Source organism: Colias eurytheme, chromosome 13, assembly GCF_061535395.1.
Source record: "Colias eurytheme isolate Ceu_HAF_F1 chromosome 13, ilColEury1 Martin Lab GWU primary, whole genome shotgun sequence".
NCBI classification, from domain to species: domain Eukaryota; kingdom Metazoa; phylum Arthropoda; class Insecta; order Lepidoptera; family Pieridae; genus Colias; species Colias eurytheme.
In genome coordinates this window covers 6722256-6740990 of record NC_142992.1, presented here as the reverse complement: position 1 = coordinate 6740990, position 18735 = coordinate 6722256, and the positions used below count along the sequence as shown (strand labels likewise).

Below are 18735 nucleotides of genomic sequence, written 5' to 3'. Positions count from 1 at the left end.
CCTAACATGAACAATATAATAAAAGCGCGAAAGTTTGAAGAATTTATATTGTATGGATGTTTGTTTTCCCTGTGAAAACTACTGAATTGATTCATATCAAACTTGTCAGAGTAGCTGATGTACTAGGAGAAATCCTTTTTGCGTTTCAATAACTGCCAACAGGTTATTTTACTTTGTGTGACTCTTTACATTCAAAATATATTGCTTAATTTAAAGTGATTTAAATCAATACATCTGTCATAAAATGGCACTGCATAGATCCTATACTTAGTTAAATAACAATTCGTAAGCTGTCAACGAATATAATATTTTTTTGTGAATATGTATTAACTCAAAATCCTGCAATGATCTGACATCATAGTTTTGTAAAATTCATCTAAAAATATAATGTGTGCGTACTAGTTATGTATCTCTAATTAAAATTATTGAACAAATGTATACCAACATACATTCAAATAATTTATAAGCTATACCTAGCTTATATTATCAGTACTGGTACTATTTATTTGGAAAAGCTCAAAGAATAAATCTAAAATCATTTATATATTAAAATCAATATATTTTAAACCACAATAGACTGCAAAATGTTATTTTTAAATTAGCTACTTATAACAATTAACTATTACTAGGTTGTTCTCTAGCAGTTTCATAAGCACGCTCCAATGTATCTGTAATGATTTTCATGTCACTTTCAATACTCTTTGCCCAGTTTTCAACATCACCAATTTCCTTTAGAGCACTGCTAAAGTTCTCAACAAGAGCAAGCCACTGTTGAGTTTGTTTGGAAAAGTTGATAGCGCCTTGATGAAGCAGTTTGGCTTCTGCATCTAATTTCTTTTGGTTTAAATATGCCTGCGCCACACTGAAAAAGTTTTTGAAAGCGTGTAAGTTTATAAGCAAATGTAATGAATTCAAGTTTAAATATAAAATAGTAGAAAAATATATTACCCAACATTGAGGTGATCTACTAGGGCCTGTGTTAAATCATTGGCTGCAGCAATACATTCTTTTCGTTTCTGTTCTGGAAATATAATTTTAATTTTAATAACGGTTTAAAAATGAATTTAGTGAATAATATGTGAATAAATTTTACCTTGCGAAACTCTCTTAGCTGCCTGTTTAGCTTGATGCTCTTTTACAAGAGAAGATAACATTTTAGAGTAATAAATTTATTGACTTAGCATAAAATGTAACTAATGATGTTGTGTTTTTAAAACCTACATAACAATGGTATTTTAATAGTCTTCCAATTCTTTTTCTTAGAAAAGCTGAACAATTACAGCTTTTTATGTGAATTTATTCACGAATAATATTTTTTTTAACACAACACAAAGATGTTTTGACATTTACTAAATTACTATACGTAGGAGTTTGACATTAGTATTTAGTGTGACATTTGATAATTGACAACTCATTGCATGACTATTGACTGCTAGTCAAAATAATGTTCTTCCACACGATTTCGTACATAGCAATTTTATTTTAATTATTAAATGTTACAAATGATTAAAGGAAAGCGAATCTATTATATTGAAAATAAATAACAACAATAAAGTACGTGTAATAAAATTTATTACATATTAAACTTATTACTTAAAAGAAATAAAACATACAAATACAAAAATAAATTCTTAAAAAAATTTCGGTAACTCTACTCTACTTCACTATACAATACACGATGTTAAAACTAAGCAGCCTTTCTCTGTATATTTTGAACGGACCCATATTTTTCTTTAAGTTTTTCTGTAAAGTCAGGGTCGTCCCAGCCCCATAAGTAATGGGTACCGTCGCCTGTTCGATGAGCTCTCTGTTTTACGATGTCTGGTGATACACTCTTCAAATCATATGCTTGTCCAATCTGCAAAATATTTATTTATTTTTAAATTATTTATTTAATTTTAATTTATATGTACCAAAGAAAGTCGTGTTAGTTATATCAATTAGGTATATCACTATAACTCAAGAACCGCTAAACAGATTTTAATGATTTTTGGTTTGATAGGGTAATAATCTACCAATAAGATTTCAAATGAAACATAAAATTATGAGAATGGGATCATACTTTTGCCATAGCTTCGATGAACACCACCGTTGGTGTTAGCATGTTGTAGAATGGTAACTCTGTTGCGCGGTAATCCCATGGAAAAGTGTGATGGTAGTTGTGGAAGCCTTCAACACAAATCATCCATACTCCTATGTTATCCCTTGGGTTAAGAGACCTGTAAAAATGTGCGATTAAAATAATTTGATTAATTTGTTATAAATATAGATATAACTACCTAACTAACTACCTTCAGTATATGGTAGATACTATTTAGGTGGGTACATTTCTAGGCAGGTAAATTTGCAAAAGTTTAGCAAATTATGTAAAAGTTACAATATTATCTTATAATCAAACAGTAAAAAAAGAACTGATTTAAAAACAAAATAACTTAAAATATGTACCTAAGCAGTTAAGCACTCACTACTTCTTACTACAAATTGAACTAATTTTCTCCTTTTTCTTACCTTTACTTTAACTTTTGGATTTATATTTTTAAATATTGATAGAATAACTCACTTGTCGTATGGACGATATCCAAATGTATGAGAAAAGCTATTCACGCTCCACACGACATTGATGCCGCAGGTGTATCGAAGTATGGTTGGAATAAAGAAAGCATTCAACCAAGTTTCACCCCAAAAATACACAGGAATAACAGTTGGCAGTACGAAGCACAGGAATGGCATCATTTTCATGTAATGTCTGTAGAAATAAAACATAAAAATCTATAATACAATTACATACCTACATAAGTAAGTTTGGTGTATTAGCACAGATTACTAAATAGCTTACTAATCTGCTAATTATTAGTGCAACGCAGTATTTTCTAGATGATTATTATCTAAGTATTAAATAAAAAATCATTTGCAGCGTGCATAAGACCCCGTGTCCCCTTCAGTCCTATGGGGTGGATGCACTTTGCACGTGTTTCATTGATCGAATTTTTAACTTGTAATCAAACATGGATTACGCGATCTCTCTGTTGTAAACCTAGGAGGCGAAAATTGCACGCCTCATAAGCGAAGCGTTGAGGTGGGTACTACTGTCACTTCGCGCAAAACATCTGATTTTTCAAACTTAAAATGTCTTTATGTATCATACATTGCACTTGTAAGATAATACATACACACACATATTAAGAAAAAACACTATTTTTAACGTTCATGATATTTTTGATGTCATTTTTGTTATTTAAACTAGTTAAAAAACAGTTTAAAAAAGTTCTGTCTTGGACGTCCGTGTGTCTGTATGTGCGGATCCTTTTTCTTGTTTTAACACGATAGCGACCGAAATACTTTACTAATCGAGTCTTTTTTTTCTCTTACGCTTGAGTATGCTCAGGAATAGAACCCTTTCATTTTTCAGGGTCTGATTCGATGTGGTTTAATTGTTATTAAATAAACAAAAATAATAATTAATAAATAATTATTAAAAAAAAATTATGAGGCGTGCACTTTTGGATTTTCCAAATTATTATTTTAATTCGATTACTAATTAAAATTAAAATCCGCTATGCATATTATTCGTTATGTACAAAGTACCGTGTATACAAACTTCTGATATTATATACAAAACCATTAGGACTTAGGTAACATTTTTTTTTCAAAAGATAAAAAAAAATAAATATTATGGTGTCCACATACTTTTTCTGGAACATGACAACGGGGTCTTCATAAAGATCGGTCACGTCGATACGGCGGCCTCCTTCGATTACTTCAGGGCTCTTCTTGCAACACAGCCATCCCATGTGAGAGAAGAATAGGCCTCTTTCAGCGTTGTGGGGGTCAGCATCCGTGTCTGCGTACTTGTGATGTGTGCGATGGTCGCGCGCCCATTCGAATATACAATCCTGGTGGAACACGAATGATATAATATTGGTATAAGATTTTCCATATTCCATCCAAATTGTAACAAATTATTACAAAAAAAACCCTATCAAAATATGAATATTTTATATATATATTTTGTCAACTTTAGGTACCAATACTTAAACGATCATCTGAAGCGCATCTAAATAAACTTGAGTGCTATATTGGAAGTTTTAATTAGATCACAAAAGAAAAGCTACCTACATAAAAGTAAATGTTCCAAGAGAAGCGAAATAAACGTATTAACTATTAGGTACTAGTCTTAGAGTATGTATTAGCAAGCTAACACATGCTCTAAGGTACTAGCAATATAAATAAATTTTAAAAGCATTTAAATTAGTTGAGAAAATGCGCGTTTTCCCAATGAATCCAATAACCTAGGATAAAATTACGAGCCGCTTTCACCAGCACAGATATTAATCGACTGTAACTTTTGACGGTTCTAAATGAAAGGAATTATGTAATTACAAAGATTTATTTGCTCACTTTATGATATTTAGAATAGAGCTTTTTTAATGTAAAGTCATCATTGTTATATGAAATAAATTAGTGGTTCATGAAATGTTATAATATCTTCACTTTTAAGGCTTTCCCTGTTTATAATTGTACAGTTCAAAGATTTGTGTACAAAGTTCACGTCAAATTAATTTACCTGAAAGCCCATTGTTTGCCATATCATGAGCACAATACGCAAGGGTGTTTTCGCTTTGAAGCATCGATGTGTCCAAAGCCGATGAGATCCCGCACCGATACCGATTGCACACATCAAATGAACTAGGAACGCTAGAAATAAAGGTTTAGTATAAAGTTATAAAGTTTAATAGAGGCGTTGTAAATCACCTAAAGATTGAGTCAAATGCAATGTTAGAGTCTTGGAAAAATACTAAAGGCTAGTTTTACAACTTCTAGATATGCTACTTTTACCTTATCTATCAGTTAAAATGACGAATGATGTATGAAATTATAAATGTCAAGAAGCTATCATTTTATCAAAAAGTGGTTAAACTAGCCCTAAGGGAAATATACTAGGTAAATAAAAAGTGCATTTTATTTAATACGACAATGATACGACTCCTGTTACTGAAAAAAAAAAAAATTTAAACGTTTAATTATTTTCGCGTCTGTTCTGAGGCACAATTTTAATAAATATTTCGAGCACAAATACGCTTTATTTTTCGGTGTCGATATTTTTGGTATCTTAAATTATATAAAGTGTGAACGGCTTAACGCGTTTTAATTAAAAATTTCATGGTGGTTTAATTACGAAATAAAATACTCATCTATTAATCTGATAAATACTAAAGTCGTTTAAAAATTAAACAATCTATTGTTGAGAGAGAATATAACTTATATTATTTTTTGAGTAGGTATCCCTTAAAACAAAATTTTTTACGAGCTCTGTCTGTTCTATGAATATAGCAAAAATGTGACGGGGAAAAATTGTAAAATACGTACCAAATACATTCGTTTGCCATTTCGCTGAGGTCAACGCTAGATATATTCCATACGCGGATCCAATGTGCAAAAAGAGGAACCAAAATATATTGAACCACACATATTCGTATTTCTTTGGCGCTGCCTTTTTCAGGACCGATACATCTTTCGCTAATCCCAAGTCCGGTGTTTGTGTGTCCGTTTCAAACACAACACCGCTTGGAGTTGGTTCGGATTGTGGTGGCATCTTCTGTAATGAACATAATAATTTGTATATAATTTTTATTCCTATACATAGGGTTATTAGGTACAAAATAATCTACTATTCTTATAAAATATGCCTTCTTTATGACTATTATTTATGATCGACGTCAAATATTACTAATTAGGGTTTAAACATATATTACTTGATGGTATATCTACTTTACCAATTAAACTACATATGTATATAAAATAATATTTCTATGAAATAAATGAAAAAAAGGATACGATACTTTTATAAAAGACAGTCTAAAATACAGTTAAGGAGATTCAAGTGCCGAAACTCTTATATCGACTTTTCATGAAAATTTTTGTCAACGTAGGAAGTGGGTTAATCCGGATCTATAATGTAAGAACCTTGTTTCACTCACCTCAAATCCCGACTAACTAATTGAAAAGACAGAACTCATTTTATATACATCGTAAAACAATAGGATTTCACACTTAAATCTTTATTCAAATGATGTTAATTAGTTGACATCGGCTATTTGTTTATTGTAAAGATCAGTGATACTTATTAACATATTGTTTAATTACTGAAAATAGGCCAATTTCCTTCCGCGTAAAAATTATTTAAATGTATGTTGCATTTGTTTGACACGTTTATTATGATTGTAAATAGGTACATATCAGTCCAACTTAATATACCTCTAGATAATTAGGTGTGGTTACAATAGAAAATTTCAAGTAAAATTGATTATTTATATGTATAATATGAATAAGATAATGTTCTCATCATATGTAGAGAACATGTTTCTGTAATTGATAGCATCTGGCATATTTATATTGACAAGCTTCGGAAACTCCCGCTACGAAAAATTATTCAAGTTTAATATCCCGATGTGCATACAGTAAAAGCAAATTTCCTAAAGTCATATTAACTCGCAGGTCACATGAGTTTCGAGTATAAATCTCTATCGGAACAGAAGCGCCGCAGCTCCGTCACGCTGGAACCCGCTTTAAAAAAAACCTTACTTTTTTTCAGCCTATTTTACCTACAAACGATGCTAATAAATGTAGTATAGGTCAATTTTTTGTAGTCTTATTAGTTACTTAGAAAACATCATTCATATCGTTCGAAGTAAAAAATATAAATAATAGCGTGTTGATTAGTTTTGGAATGGGTTCCAAATTGATTGTAGTTTATTGTAGTGGCAAGAAAATTTTTTATTTGCGTTGTTTCATCTCAAATTATTGCAAGAAGGTCACAATAACGAGATTTTAAAAAATAAATAACACTTGTTCAAAAACTACAAACAATGTAGTTGATTGTAGCTAAACTCATATGTTTTTAGTGGCTGCTGAACCCCTGTAAGCAATAAAAAACAAAAAATTTAGTGTTCAATAAGTTAATATATTCAAAACAATTATGAGCCTTGGATTTCGTGTCGTTTGTAGTTTTAGAAAAAAAAATATTCATGCTCATACATACATCTTCGCACACGTGCGTGTTTGTGTATGCGTGTGGGAGTTTCGTTATTTAGTGTACATTAAATTGCACATGATATATGTTAAAAAAAAAAAGAGTTGGATATCTTTAATGTTCAGTAGTTTGCTGTTCAATGTTACAAAGTCACTTAATAATCCGAAACTGTTGAGACGACAAAAGTAATTAAAATGAAATAATGGATAATTTCCATCCGAAACGAAAAAAAAACTCAAAATTGTGCAATATAAAAAATTGGAATTAATATTGTCATTTATCGTTTATTGTAGTACTGGTAAAATAATTTATCCTCTAAAATAACTTCAAGAAAAATCAGATAAAACTAGCCAAATGGTAGTGGTATAATAAAATGACACTGGCATAAAAACTACAAACGATATGAACAATTGTCACAGTACCTTTATATTTGTATGTCTTGCTTATTACTGATTATAAGTGCGAATGAATAAATCTACTTAGTGTTTGATAGAGTGATACATTTTAAGACGTTAGAAAATAGAAAAGGAAATCGTTCGTAGTTTCACAGTTTGTCTTCCGACAGCATACCTTTATATGTATATGGACATAAGACTACAAAAAATTGACCTATACTACATTTATTGGCATCGTTTGTAGTTTTTGAACAAGTGTTATTTATTTTTTAAAATCTTGTTATTGTGACCTTCTTGCAATAATTTGAGATAAAACAACGCAAATAAAGAATTTTCTTGCCACTACAATAAACTACAATCAATTTGGAACCCATTCCAAAACTAATCAACACGCTATTATTTATATTCTTATTACTGATTACAACGGGTCACCATGAAATTTGACTTTGATTGCAAAGCATTAAATTTCGTAGTTTAGGTCGTAATTAGACGGAAAAAAAATATATGGCATGAAAAACTTTGCTTTTGTGCTTAGAAGACTGATTGAAGGAAATTTTAAAAAATCTCGGATTTTAATTTTTGATTGAAAATAAAACTATTGAAATAAAAATGTTTATTATTTTTATTAAGTTTTACTATCAAATTAGCTTACAGAAAAGTGGAAAATAACTTAAAAGTGCACACTTTTGCTTTTTCTTTTATGTTCATAGCTACTTTCTCTCAATAAACCCCAAATATAGTCGCCCATCATGTTTTCATTGTATTGGCCTTGATAGCGTTGTTCAAAATTCATGATGTCCTGATGGAAACGTTCTCCTTGCTCTTCGGAATAGGCTCCCATATTGTTTTTAAATTTATCCAAATGAGCATGCAGCATATGTACTTTTAATGACATCCTGCAGCCCATGGCCTTAATATTTGCCTTTGGCCTTAATATTTGAATTTGCCTTACCTTCCAAACACCATTTACAATATCTACAAGCAACATGTGGAGCCCATGGCTTATCTTGATTCCGTACAGGACAGTCAAAATATGCTTCATAGGCTTCACAGAGAACGTGAGATGTCTTTAGTTCATATTTCACGTCTCGAACTTTAATAAATTGACCACATATAAAACAAAATGCATTAGCATCGTATTTGCACTTTCGTGACGACATTTTAAGTTATTCTGGGCTTGTAAATAATACAAAATGGTTGTTTATCACTCGGGTGCCATCTAGCGGCACAGTGTAAACGTTAATATCCCACTCTCACCACGCGGTCTTTTTAAAAAATTAAAATTTATGAAAAAATTGAAAAATTTGTATTATTATTATAACTATCACAAAAGCAAACTTTATACCGAAAAAAGGTATTTTCTTTTCGTTTTTGTGCATAACTAACTGGAAAATAATAGTATAAACTTTAGGACAAAGAACGAAAATTTTTTTGTCGAGTCGTGTTATAAGTGCGAATGAATAAATCTACTTAGTGTTTGATAGAGTGATACATTTTAAGACGTTAGAAAATAGAAAAGGAAATCGTTCGTAGTTTCACAGTTTGTCTTCCGACAGCATACCTTTATATGTACATATATGGACATAAGACTACAAAAAATTGACCTATACTACATTTATTGGCATCGTTTGAAGTTTTTGAACAAGTGTTATTTATTTTTTAAAATCTTGTTATTGTGACCTTCTTGCAATAATTTGAGATAAAACAACGCCAATAAAGAATTTTCTTGCCACTACAATAAACTACAATCAATTTGGAACCCATTCCAAAACTAATCAACACGCTATTATTTATATTTTTTACTTCGAACGATATCAATGATGTTTTCTAAGTAACTAATAAGACTACAAAAAATTGACCTATACTACATTTATTGGCATCGTTTGTAGTTTTTGAACAAGTGTTATTTATTTTTTAAAATCTTGTTATTGTGACCTTCTTGCAATAATTTGAGATAAAACAACGCAAATAAAGAATTTTCTTGCCACTACAATAAACTACAATCAATTTGGAACCCATTCCAAAACTAATCAACACGCTATTATTTATATTTTTTACTTCGAACGATATCAATGATGTTTTCTAAGTAACTAATAAGACTACAAAAAATTGACCTATACTACATTTATTGGCATCGTTTGTAGTTTTTGAACAAGTGTTATTTATTTTTTAAAATCTTGTTATTGTGACCTTGTTGCAATAATTTGAGATAAAACAACGCAAATAAAGAATTTTCTTGCCACTACAATAAACTACAATCAATTTGGAACCCATTCCAAAACTAATCAACACGCTATTATTTATATTTTTTACTTCGAACGATATCAATGATGTTTTCTAAGTAACTAATAAGACTACAAAAAATTGATCTATACTACATTTATTAGCATCGTTTGTAGGTAAAATAGGCTGAAAAAAAGTAAGGTTTTTTTTAAAGCGGGTTCCAGCGTGACGGAGCTAAGCGCCGCGTGTAATTTCCGCAATATCGCACCAACGAATTTTCTATCAGACCCGTTTCTGTAGCCATTGCCTGCCATACTGATGAACTAATATGGCTGTCCTGTTTATTGCATTTTTAAGGCAATTTCTTGCAAATATTGATTTATTTATATTGATGATCGTATCAATATAACAATTATACTTTTTAAAGGATTGGAAATATTGAGTTGTTTTGTAGAGAGGTTCCTGTGAAAAAAAGATTTTCTGTTCGACAGACCAGAAAGTTTATCTTTATTAAGGATTTTAAGAAACTTTTTTTTGCCTGCTTATTTAAACTTTACGTGAATACATAAAAAATATATAAATAAGCTACGCAATTGATTTGCTCTATTTTCTAGGTATTGAACAAACCGATTCCTGCGAAATCTCATTTTCTTCGGTAGAATGGAAGAATTCATCTTACGGGTCTCATACTATCTATATGTCTGTATTTCTCCTATTTTAATAATTTCACGAGTTAAAAATGAGGAAAAAAAATAAAATTGTTTTCCACATATCTAAATGAAAAAATAAAATTGATTCGCATAAAATGATAACAAACGGCAAAAGTAAAAGCACACGGAATAAAATCCGTAAATAACATCAAAGAATACCATTCAGCAGAGCTGTCTCAGATTTGTACCGTAAATGTGGTAAACATATATGAAGGGAATGAATGGCAAATCTTCCGGACGACTAACTGGGGCGTGAAACGAAGATTTTATTTTGACGAGTCTTTTGCTCAAACCACTCTGATTTTCTTCCACTTCAGCGATAATCCGTTCTAAATAGGAATTAAAAGAGAATGGATTCGTTCATGAATATTTAAATGGAAACCGTATTGTCGGCGTATTTTTGCGTGCGGCACTTTATTTTATTTGTTTTGCGATATTTGTCTACTAGTATCTACTACTACATTGAAAACAGAAATTTATATTTCATCAATTCTATATCTGCGTAACTAAAAGTCATTAAATCGAACCCTTTTTTAATCATACTCGTTGTACATAAATTAAAATTATACACAGAATAAACATCTAATTAAACGACAGAGCAAAATAAAATTGTACATGAATAAATAAATTAAAATATATAGGTACTACGGTATAAATAATTTTCTATTTCGCTTTGAACTAGGTAATTAGGTTTGGCTTGGAATATTCATTCAACGTTGAGCAATTGACCGATTATTGGTAACAAAGGGCAAGGAACGCTGATAAATTAATTTAAAGGCGACTAACATTGGAAATATTTCTTAACAAAGAGCGGACGTCCATCCAGTATTCCTTGCTCGTTTTAATTCCATTCCTTTCTTTAGTAATATCCAGGATTAAAATAATAAGGTTTATATGAAAATTGTTTGAAAGTTTCTAAAGTAATTTAAAAATGTTAATACCGAGTGAATAAACAAACGAATACGAATATCATTATCATGTTAAAAAAATGTAATTGAAAACTAAGTTCGGTAGATATAAATATATTTAAACGTTCTATCAACTGTTTCATAATTTGTTTTTATATTCTGTGTCATTTACATACCTATTAGTAGATACAGTTTTTTAATCACTTTATAGCAGCATAACATAATTTTAGTGTAAAAGTATTTAATCGAAAGATCCATCTAGGTATATACGTTTCATATACTTCCGAGATAACATAGGTGTATAGCTGTGCCTGTGTATGTGCGTGCAACTAACAATATTGAGAGCGCCTTTAGCAAGGAACAATCAGTTTATCTTAGCGCCGGTGCTCACTAATGATTTTAGTTTTGTACAGCGCTGAATAGATCCAGTCGAAGTGCGCGCCGTTGAATTGAATAGTGTTCTTCATTTAATTAACACTCGGTATTGTACAGTTTCAGTTCTCAACTTGTACAACATTCTATTGAAAATGTTCTTCACGCTTAGAGGATGGTAGAAACGTTAGCACTGAAGGGTTAAAATCGATTATGTATCCAATACTTACACTGAGCTTTATGTGTTTTAATTCCGTGCATCTAAAGTGTAAGAGGACAGTAAAGTTGTGTTTAAAATATTATCGGTTTATGTTTGGGAAAGCAATAAAAAGTGTAAGGACGATCTGCTCTGCTCTACCAATGGATTTTAGTACTTACTCAAATATATTTTATCTACAATACATCTTTATTTAAAAAGATATTTATATTTTTCTTACCATTTATACCGAAGAACAATAATAATTAATGATAACTAATTTTCACTATTCAATTGGCAAAACCAAAATTCTGTTGGGATAATAATTATTCTGGATGGTATAATTTCAAAAATTAAAATCCATTGAAAGTTATGTATGTGTGATAACAGTGAAATCTGCAAAATAAACCATTCCCGCGGTCGCCGTGATTGATTCCGTAGTGTTAAATTTCATCTGACGAATGACCCATGGTTTAATGAACGTGACAGGGAGAGGGATGTATTGTGACCGGTGATGCTTTGCCGGGGTGCCGGCCGGGGTGCTAGCCGGGAGGGCCACTATCGCACGATCACTAGTGTATTTTTGTTAAAAGCACTCAATCTCCGAATATAAGCGGAGGCGTAGAGAACGCAATAATTTTAACGCTTTTCGACGCGTTGACATATTTTAATGTTACCCCTTTGAATAATTAAAGTCCCGAAGTAATAATGTTTTATCGCAGATGTTGCGTGGCGATTCTTAATAATGTTGCGTCATTTATAATGTGTAATGACGAGAGATAGAAAATGCTAAACAAAATGTAGAGATTGATGGTGTTATTAAAATGAGTTAGGGCCTTAAAATGATCGACGATTTGGCGATTATGAAATACACAAATTGATATTAATTGAAACCTGTATACAATTTAACTTACTGAAGTATATCCAGGACCACTTTGATTTTTCAGCATTATACATTATAATATAGAAGTTTAAAAAAATTAGAACTTAAAAATAGAGTAAAATCTATAAGTAGGCACAATTTATTTTGTTGATGTTAATTTGTTGAAGTTTTTGTAAGCAATTCTTTTTTGTTTCGTCTGAGATTTCTTAATTAAATAAGCTCTGCCACAAGTTTGGAGACTTTCCGTGTCCTTAAGGCTTATACATGCGCTAATAACCTTGACCATACTAGACGGATCTCAAATCTCTCCCGCTGCACCTTCTTTTTTCCTCGCATTTTGTATTTAAAAAGATACTAATCAGTGAAACAAAAAATCCTCGTCAGGGACTGTTGTGTAACTGATAATTTATTAAACATAAAATTTTCAGAGCTCTAAGTCAGCAGGTTACGAAGTTTATAGAGTATTTGCGGAAAAATCGATGACCACGGCACATTTTTTTTCTATAAATCTATTAACTTTGGAAAAAAATCCTCGCGAGCAATTAAAGATCAAAGACCATCCTATTTTATATATTTTTTTCGGTATTGTGCTTTATGTTGTACCAGACTTTATAGAGGTTGAACATAGTCGAAATTGCCGGGTAGCGCCTTAAATACTTAGCTTAGTCCCTTTTGTATAAAACATTTTACGCAAGAATAAAACGAGATTGCGGGTAGTGGACGAGACAAAATGTTGGTGTAGCACGCTCATTACTTGCACCATATTGCGGTGTCCCCTCGTAAAGGGCAGTGCAGAGGGCCGTTGACAACCCTACATAGTGAGGGCTCTGAGAAAACTTTACCCATCGCGCTAATGCAATGGATCTCATAGAATTCCGCTTAGCTCTCCCAGGATTCCAATAAAGTTGTGACGTTGCAGATCAATCTCGATTAATTGGATAGAGTAATTAGAGTGCGAGGAAATTGTCTCAAATAAAGAACATGGGCAGATCCACGCAGATCCCATACAAACCATTGTCAGTTTTGTAGAATTAGGTAACTGTTAAAATATTTTTGTGTAGTTAAACCCACAATAATTATTTGATTAGTGCATTTCTTTTTCAATCTTTACTGTGTCTATTTTATGAAACAACGCTGCTGGTACTGCTTGAAAAATTGTATAATATGTCACTTTTATTATCATTGCGTAATATTATACTTCGGGGACCTAGTAACACTGCAACAAATGTATAAGAACCCTATTTCATAAATCTCATCGGTGAAGCGAATGGGTGCAGAGTCTGACGGCGCGGATCGTGTGCCCCAGTCTTTGTGAGCGCGGGGCGAGACGCGTTGACGTCACGGCGCGCATGCGCGAATAAGGACTCCTTGTTGGATAGAGTAGGGACACACAGAACAACCATTCAATGATTAAAAATCAACATCAATAGCCTTTTTTGGCACTCGAACATGAACTGATGTTTGTTTTTCAGCAGAACGACGTCTGTTCGATATGCTCTGGTAAAAAAGGTTTCGGGCTACGTTAAAAATATGATGCGTAATATTTTAAAATTGAATTGCATTAATTCATCTTGATTATTTGCTTTACTTGTTTGTCCCAAGTAAGTGCGGCATCAAATTCAACTTTTATACGCATGCACAATAGGTACGTATGCATGATGCTTTGTGATACATATTAGGTACCTAGATTTTTTTTTAGTTTTTAAATAATTTTTTTATACTTGTTTGAAAGTACCGAAATAAATGGATTGAACTGCAACAGTCGCAATAATAATATGCAAACTATTAAGATTGGGGGTTTGTTAAATTAACCTTACCACTGCCATTTCTTGCATAGTCCATCCATTGTAGTCCCTTTTTTGGTAAAAGAAACTGGATCATTGAACGTTAAAAATATTTTCAATAATATCAATGAAATAAAAAATGTAGTGTTAGCATAATATAGAAATTTGCATAGCATAATATAGAATTTCGCATCAAATGTTTTATCTGCATTGTTTCGCTACTCTATGCATCGCAGTCCGTATTCGCGGTGGCAACCGGGCTCGGAGTGGAGTCACTCGCGAGAGCTACGCGCGTACGCTACGAATCGCTACGCTACGTAGTCGATCAAGTATACTAACGACAAATTACGCGCCGTGCGGACTACTGTGACAATACTTCCGAACCACCCTAGAACTCGTGTGCGTGTTGTGTATTTAAACTATCTATTTGTGTGTACTGTGGAATATCTTCTTACGAGGTGGGTGCATTAATACGACATGAAATTTGCTTAACTGTTTTACGAGAGATTCTAATGTCAAGGACACATATATTGATCAAACATGTTTTACTCGTGTTGTATTCTTTCATATTTGCGTTTAATTGTCTAATATTGTTATTGACCTTGACATGCCGATACGCATTAGTTTTACACGGGATACACACGTACAGGTAAAACATTTAAAGCCGCTATTAGATGTAATGCGCGACAAAGGAATAGGTATCCGAGTGGGGTCGGAATAATTTATAAGGAAAGGTGCCACCTTGCGTTACAAGCTTCATGAATATTGAATGTTTTTAAAAGTATATTTTAATGATGAGTCTATTTTCTTAATTAGCTACCTAGTAGTTGTTAATGAGTCATAAGGTTGATTCTTTTTGAGATTCGTTGATTAGTTCAGCGAAGTTTTTAGTATCTTACACGATAAATTTGTACATATAAGTATCAGATAAGAAGGTATTATGCCAATAAAGGTTAACAATAATTACTTTTATACTTCATTTAAACTTGAATTGGCATAGGTATTATAAATATATATGACAAAACTCTGGAATATAAAAATATTACAAACCTAGATTTCATGTACAAGTAGTACATATTATTATAAGTACTAATTGTTACAAAAGGGGATGTTGTATTTTCATAATACTGTTCAAGTTATTATTATGAGTTACTATTTTAACCCATAATTAAGAAACAAAATTACACAACTTTAAATTACTCAAATTTTGTTTCACATATTAAATAATAGATATGAATTTTTCGTCTTGCATGGTAAAATCAATTTTACAATTATCCGTAACTGAAGTTGATAGAATCGAAAGGTTTATAAAAAGAGGTATTTGTTTGAACTGTGATGTTATAATAGAAGCCAATTTCAAAAGCTATCTATTTCATTCACGGTTTTTATCTAGCATTGGTGCGCAAAATTATTAAAACGGACTATTCAACCGCTTTTGTTCTGATTCCAGTTCAATTCTGTATTTGACATATTAATTAATATCTCAATTGAGTCTGAGTATAGTTCTGCCACTTTCCGACGATGATATTTTTTCGAGCCTTTTGAAGAATATATTTGGCGAGTTGCCAATAATATCCGTGCAAAGATTTATTATGAGTAGATTCTATTATAATAGAATTATTAGATCATTCACATGTACAATTGTACAGAATAGTAGAAAACTGTATATCTACATATACTTTTATATGTGCAGTTTAGATTTTAGTAACATTATCGTTCGGATCCTTCGTTTCTAAAGTACTTGGCTACAAAACGGTAATAGTTTATGCGATGACTACAATTTATCTTGCTTTGCATTGAGAGCGGTTGGGGTGCGTAGGGCACACAAACTAACAAAGGGCCACCCCTTGAACTCGAAACTAAGTGACACGAACACAGGTTATTGAGGTATAAATCATCGGTTACCTGGGAAAGAGAACGAAGAAAGGTATTCCTAGATTCTTTTTTATACAATGAATTTTGAAAAATTTTTGCCGTTTGGATTAATATTTATACTTTATTTTTTATTTTTAATCAATATCGTTTTATTCTTTTATTTTATTTTGAATGATAATGTGTGAGTAGAATTTTTATAACGGTTGATCGGCGTAACACTCGTTGAAAATATAAGTAATTATTGTATATCGATATTTTTTTATTAAAAATCATATATTATTCTATAATCCATGCTTTTTTGTGACACAATTTACTGATAAACTATTTTACTTTCAGGTATGGCTATTATAGAAATACATAATTGTATCTACATAAACAATCAGTATTTGGCTTCAATTCAAGAATCATGGTTACTCTACTGTTTCTTTTATTTGGGATTAAAATTATTTATCATAATATGAATTGTTTACAAAAGCCCATGACGTTAACTACACCTAAGTAAAAATTAAAATACCGCGAGTTGGCATGATGATAATTATATGAATTTCCTATTAATGTCGTATCGCTGATTTTTTTTGGTAAAAGTTTCATACGTAATATTGCGTTCTTATTTCAAGATTTTTTTTATTGGTTCTATAGGTATTTTTTTTTTCAGAAAAAGTAAATATACGTAGGTTGTCTTCGCATTCTAAAAGTAGGTAGGAAACTTAATATAGAATTTATTTTGAAGTACAATACAGTATATATTATGGTCTATTTATAAGAAGGTATGATTATAATTGTAATAATTGTAAAACTCGTAATTGGCGTATTGTATCATAGATATAAGTAGATTAAGTCAAACTGTAAGCTGTGTAGTTTTCAAATAAATAAATAACTAAAAATAAATAATATGGGACATGTTATTGCACGAAGTTAAAATTCAACAGAATAACATTTATGAAATCGCTTTAATTCCTGTAGACACCGAAAATCTTGGCAATGTTTCCGTGTTAAGTGCTATCAAGACGGAATTTGAATGAAAATTGAAAAAGTTTTTTTCCCTAAAGACATAACAACCGTTCTAAAGAATATTTAACATCTGTGAAATCGTTGCAGTTACGGGAAAAGCTTACGAACAAATGTAATTGTGCCAAATTGCTCTGCTTTGCTAGTTTTTATAGGCATAAATATATGCAAACGTTTTGCATTAGCTTCCTCTCAAGCGGTAGATCTAGATAGGTGTTTCATAAAAAAAAAAAAGATTTTAAACAATGTTTTTCATAAAAAATTACTCGAGACTTTTTATATAAAACCACCTCATACGTAAAAGGTATTAATATAAAACCTAATGTTCTCATCTTTGTTTTTATTCCACACTCTAATCCATCTAAATTCCAAGGGACAGGGAAAAGATAGGCATATGTGCCATCCTTCAGTTTATAACTCTCCGGGACAAGGGTAACATTTACTTATCGACGTGGAAAAGGTTCTATAATACATTCTGCCGCCCGACTCACTTCCAACATAAAATGCGAACTTTTTATTCGCTCCGCAGACGCGATGGCAGGGCGAGGCGATGGCAACTTTAAATTTTGTGGAAACAATTTTTCGCTGGAATAAATTTTATACGTGTCCGTCTAGATACAGTCAGCGTTTGCTCTTCCTTGATAACATATTTGAACGCAGCGTAGTATTTCCGAGTAATATTTTTTCATTAACCTGGTAGTGAGGGGAGGTTGATTAATGATTTAATGGACATTGTTCTTATTGCCATAGAAAGCTTTGATGTAAATTTAGAAATTAACACTGTTTCTGATTATTCTTTCTAACTTTTTATCAATAAAGGTACCGCCATATGTTTTACATTTAATGGCCGTCTCTTTAGTCTATTCGGTCGAGCGTACATCTAAGAAGATAGGGACTTTCGATACTAACAAAAAAACTAGCCTATCGGCCTGTGATCCTGAATTCAACCAGAAGGATGATCAACAACTTTTATTTATTTCTTACATATTACATCAGACTTCACATTCTATACTTAGTACGATTATTAGAAATATAATGTGCCATTGATGAGCAGAAACACACTAATCCATGTTCTAATTATGTCGATGACAATTTCAATGATCATATAGAGCACGAAGTACAGACAGTTGGTAAACGGTCCCGGGTTAATTTGCTTTGATAAATAATTTGCGAAATTGCTTTGTCGAAACCGCTGAATACGGGCTTCGCGTTTGATTAGAGGATTATTTGCCAAATAGTCGATAACGTAAAATCCTGTTAATTTATTAGACAGCTATAATTAAACAGTGTCGTCGAAAGAATGCCAGAAGGGATCAAAAGACGCTTTCGTTCTTCAGATTGTTTGAATAGT

General features: G+C 31.6%; 3 protein-coding genes across 3 annotated transcripts in view; 1 reads left to right on the top strand and 2 right to left on the bottom strand.

Moving 5' to 3' along the window:
• Nucleotides 1-528: 528 nt before the first annotated feature.
• Nucleotides 529-1344, bottom strand: Blos1 (biogenesis of lysosome-related organelles complex 1 subunit 1). The gene is made up of 3 exons (XM_090109007.1): nt 1094-1344; nt 949-1021; nt 529-862 (listed from the first exon to the last, which is right to left on the bottom strand). Exons 1-3 carry the CDS (start codon nt 1152-1154, stop codon nt 616-618), a joined length of 381 nt encoding a protein of 126 aa, XP_089965133.1. The 5' UTR covers nt 1155-1344; the 3' UTR covers nt 529-615.
• A 211-nt stretch (nt 1345-1555) lies between these two features.
• LOC149903436 (acyl-CoA Delta-9 desaturase-like) lies at nt 1556-5597 on the bottom strand. Its single transcript, XM_090109006.1, has 6 exons — nt 5368-5597; nt 4565-4695; nt 3688-3893; nt 2561-2746; nt 2063-2219; nt 1556-1858 (listed from the first exon to the last, which is right to left on the bottom strand). The coding sequence occupies exons 1-6, from the start codon at nt 5591-5593 to the stop codon at nt 1688-1690; spliced, it is 1077 nt and encodes a 358-aa protein (XP_089965132.1). The 5' UTR covers nt 5594-5597; the 3' UTR covers nt 1556-1687.
• Nucleotides 5598-14778: 9181 nt separating this feature from the next.
• Liprin-gamma (liprin protein kazrin) overlaps nt 14779-18735 on the top strand; it is a 70217-nt gene continuing 66260 nt past the window's right edge. Inside the window, exon 1 of the mRNA XM_090109005.1 lies at nt 14779-14959. The gene's annotated coding sequence lies outside the window, so the exon portion shown is untranslated. The remainder of the gene's footprint in view (nt 14960-18735) is intronic.

Coding starts and splice junctions, on each gene's coding strand:
- Blos1 (XM_090109007.1), bottom strand. CDS start 1,154: ATGTTATCTTCTCTTGTAAAAGAGCATCAAGCTAAACAGGCAGCTAAG. Junction 1,022..1,093: donor AGCTAAGAGAGTTTCGCAAG/GTAAAATTTATT, acceptor TTATATTTCCAG/AACAGAAACGAAAAGAATGT. Junction 863..948: donor GTAGATCACCTCAATGTTGG/GTAATATATTTT, acceptor AAACTTTTTCAG/TGTGGCGCAGGCATATTTAA.
- LOC149903436 (XM_090109006.1), bottom strand. CDS start 5,593: ATGCCACCACAATCCGAACCAACTCCAAGCGGTGTTGTGTTTGAAACG. Junction 4,696..5,367: donor ATGGCAAACGAATGTATTTG/GTACGTATTTTA, acceptor CTTTATTTCTAG/CGTTCCTAGTTCATTTGATG. Junction 1,859..2,062: donor TCATCGAAGCTATGGCAAAA/GTATGATCCCAT, acceptor AATATTTTGCAG/ATTGGACAAGCATATGATTT.